Raw genomic sequence first — 2,129 nt, 5'->3', positions numbered from 1 at the left:
GGGAGGGGGGGGGGGTCCGCTTTGATCTAAAAATACACACCGCCATCATCGCCTCCGGTGGGGGAAAGAGTTAAAGTTTCCCCGTGTCTTCATCAGAAAGAAGCTTTTGGGATTTTTCTTCTCTTTCCCTCAAAAAGAGGCTTTAGGATGGGGAAAGCGGCGAGGGATGTTCTGACTTCCTGTCCTCCGAGTGTTTTCTGTCCTTTGATTGGTAGATGTCCTGTTTGGGGGGGAGGATCCAGCAGTAATCTGTCGGTGTTTGTTGTTGTTGTTGTTGTTGTTTTCTTGGGGTCTTTCTGCCATCAGAACTGTTGTGTGTCCGGGTGAGTTTGGTGAACAAGATCTGGACTCTGGACCGGTCAGCGTGCTCCGAGGGGGCCGGCGTAACCGCCCCACCCTCCACCCCCCTCCCTCCCTGATAACAACTGTCTCATCTGTCTCTCCTGTCCCCGACCCCTCTTCCCTCCTGCAGAGCATAGGCAAAGGCTCCCTGTGGTCCATAGATCCCGAGTACAGGCACAACCTGATCCAGGCTCTGAAGAAGACACCGTACCACCCCTACTCGCCCAGCCTGGCCGCCCCACCCACCTCCCCACCCTCCCTGCCACAGACGTTTCACCACAGGTAAGGACTGACCAGCTCTTTGTATTTTATTTAAAAAGAGGATCGTGAGGGGTGCCGAAATTCAAACACACGTCAACTTTCTTCTCTAAAGCCAAATAGTTATTCGGGACTTTATTTTTTGGAATAGTCTAAGCAGACAACATGTATAGACTGTATAAAAAGGGTAAAGTCTGTGAAAATAATAAGAGTTTGTTTGCAGAAATTGTGGAAAGTTTAGACAGCACAGAAGTTAGCGTGACACGATCCCACTCTAAGCTGAACATTCTGTATTAAAATCTCTAAAAAATTGAACTGCACCTGTGCAAAAGCCTTTAAAAATATGAAAAAAAAACTGTTCAGTAATGTAAAATCCCACTTTTTTTTCCTGTTTGAACTTTGAATAATGTTTCTATTGGGAAGTACGACTGAGCTATGAGGTCGGAAGAAAGCTGTTTTTTTTTTTTCATTTGTTTTGTCAAAATCCTTTTGTTGTCTGTGGGGATCATTTTTTTTAGCTTTTTTTTGAATATTTTTGTCAATTTCATCCATGGTGTATGACGTACTGTCACCAAATGTCCGAAGCACATGATTCCTGACCAAGCCACACGTTTTGATGTACTTTTTGTGAATTAAAACTTGAAGTAGAAATGGAACAACCTTTAATGCTCGTGAACTGGCGCCAATAAAAAAAAACACAATAAATTCTGCTGACACCGAAGAATCAAATTTAAATTAAATAGTGAGCAAAAATGAACATATTAAGGTTATAAAACTGTAAACTCACGGGGAGTGGTTGGACTGACCCGTGCCTTTCAGTTTACCAAAATTACGGAATAAATCTCAAGATTTCTTTCCTCATGGTAACCTATTTTACATACTCCGGAACAAAAAGAAAAATCTTTGCTGCCCAAACGTAACCACTAGCTAACGATAACCTTAGAATCACCCTGACCACTCCAATAATTTTACAATTCTTCTGCGGTAAAATCAAAATTTCTCTTCAGACAAGCTTTGGAGACTTTTCTAAATCAAGATTTGTCAGTTTCCTTTTTACCATTTTAACAACAAAACAAAAAAATTGTTTGAGATTGATGGACACCTCGTTTTGTATAAATTTTTGAGTTTTTCCCCCCCCACCTTGTGTGAAAAGTCCCTAAGTTTTAGTTCCAGTAATGACTGTAACTGAAAGAGAAAAAAGAGTATAATCCCATAATCAAATATTCTGATTGTAATTTCCTATATTCTTCTTTTTTTTGTGGTTGTGTTTATCTGGTTGAAGGGAATCAAAAGAAAATCAATCAAATGAGGACTTTGGTGCCAACATCCAATTACGAGCTAAAACCTGCAGCGTGCGTCCGTCTCCCGCTCCATCCTCTCCCCCCCATCTGTCGCTCCCCCCCCCGCCTCCCCTTGCTGCAGGCGCTCGGGCTGACCTGCTCTGTCCGCTCCTCAGTGCTTTTTTTCTGCACGCTGTTTTCATGCAACAACACTCCTGTCTCTTCTGCCCCTCAGGAGCATCGCAGGTA

The 2,129-nt window shown here is 42.9% G+C and overlaps 1 protein-coding gene across 2 annotated transcripts in view; it reads left to right on the top strand.

Moving 5' to 3' along the window:
* Nucleotides 1-2,129, top strand: part of ches1 (checkpoint suppressor 1) — an 82,046-nt gene that overhangs the window by 53,743 nt on the left and 26,174 nt on the right. For both annotated transcript variants that reach the window (XM_017409206.3, XM_025004374.2), the window contains exon 3: nt 473-624. In XM_017409206.3, coding sequence (XP_017264695.1) covers nt 473-624 — 152 coding nt within the window. The remainder of the gene's footprint in view (nt 1-472; nt 625-2,129) is intronic.

The sequence above is a fragment of the Kryptolebias marmoratus genome, linkage group LG19, assembly GCF_001649575.2.
Source record: "Kryptolebias marmoratus isolate JLee-2015 linkage group LG19, ASM164957v2, whole genome shotgun sequence".
Lineage (NCBI taxonomy): Eukaryota > Metazoa > Chordata > Actinopteri > Cyprinodontiformes > Rivulidae > Kryptolebias > Kryptolebias marmoratus.
The sequence above is the reverse complement of the archived record's forward strand: the minus strand, read 5'-3'. Positions and strand labels throughout refer to the sequence as shown.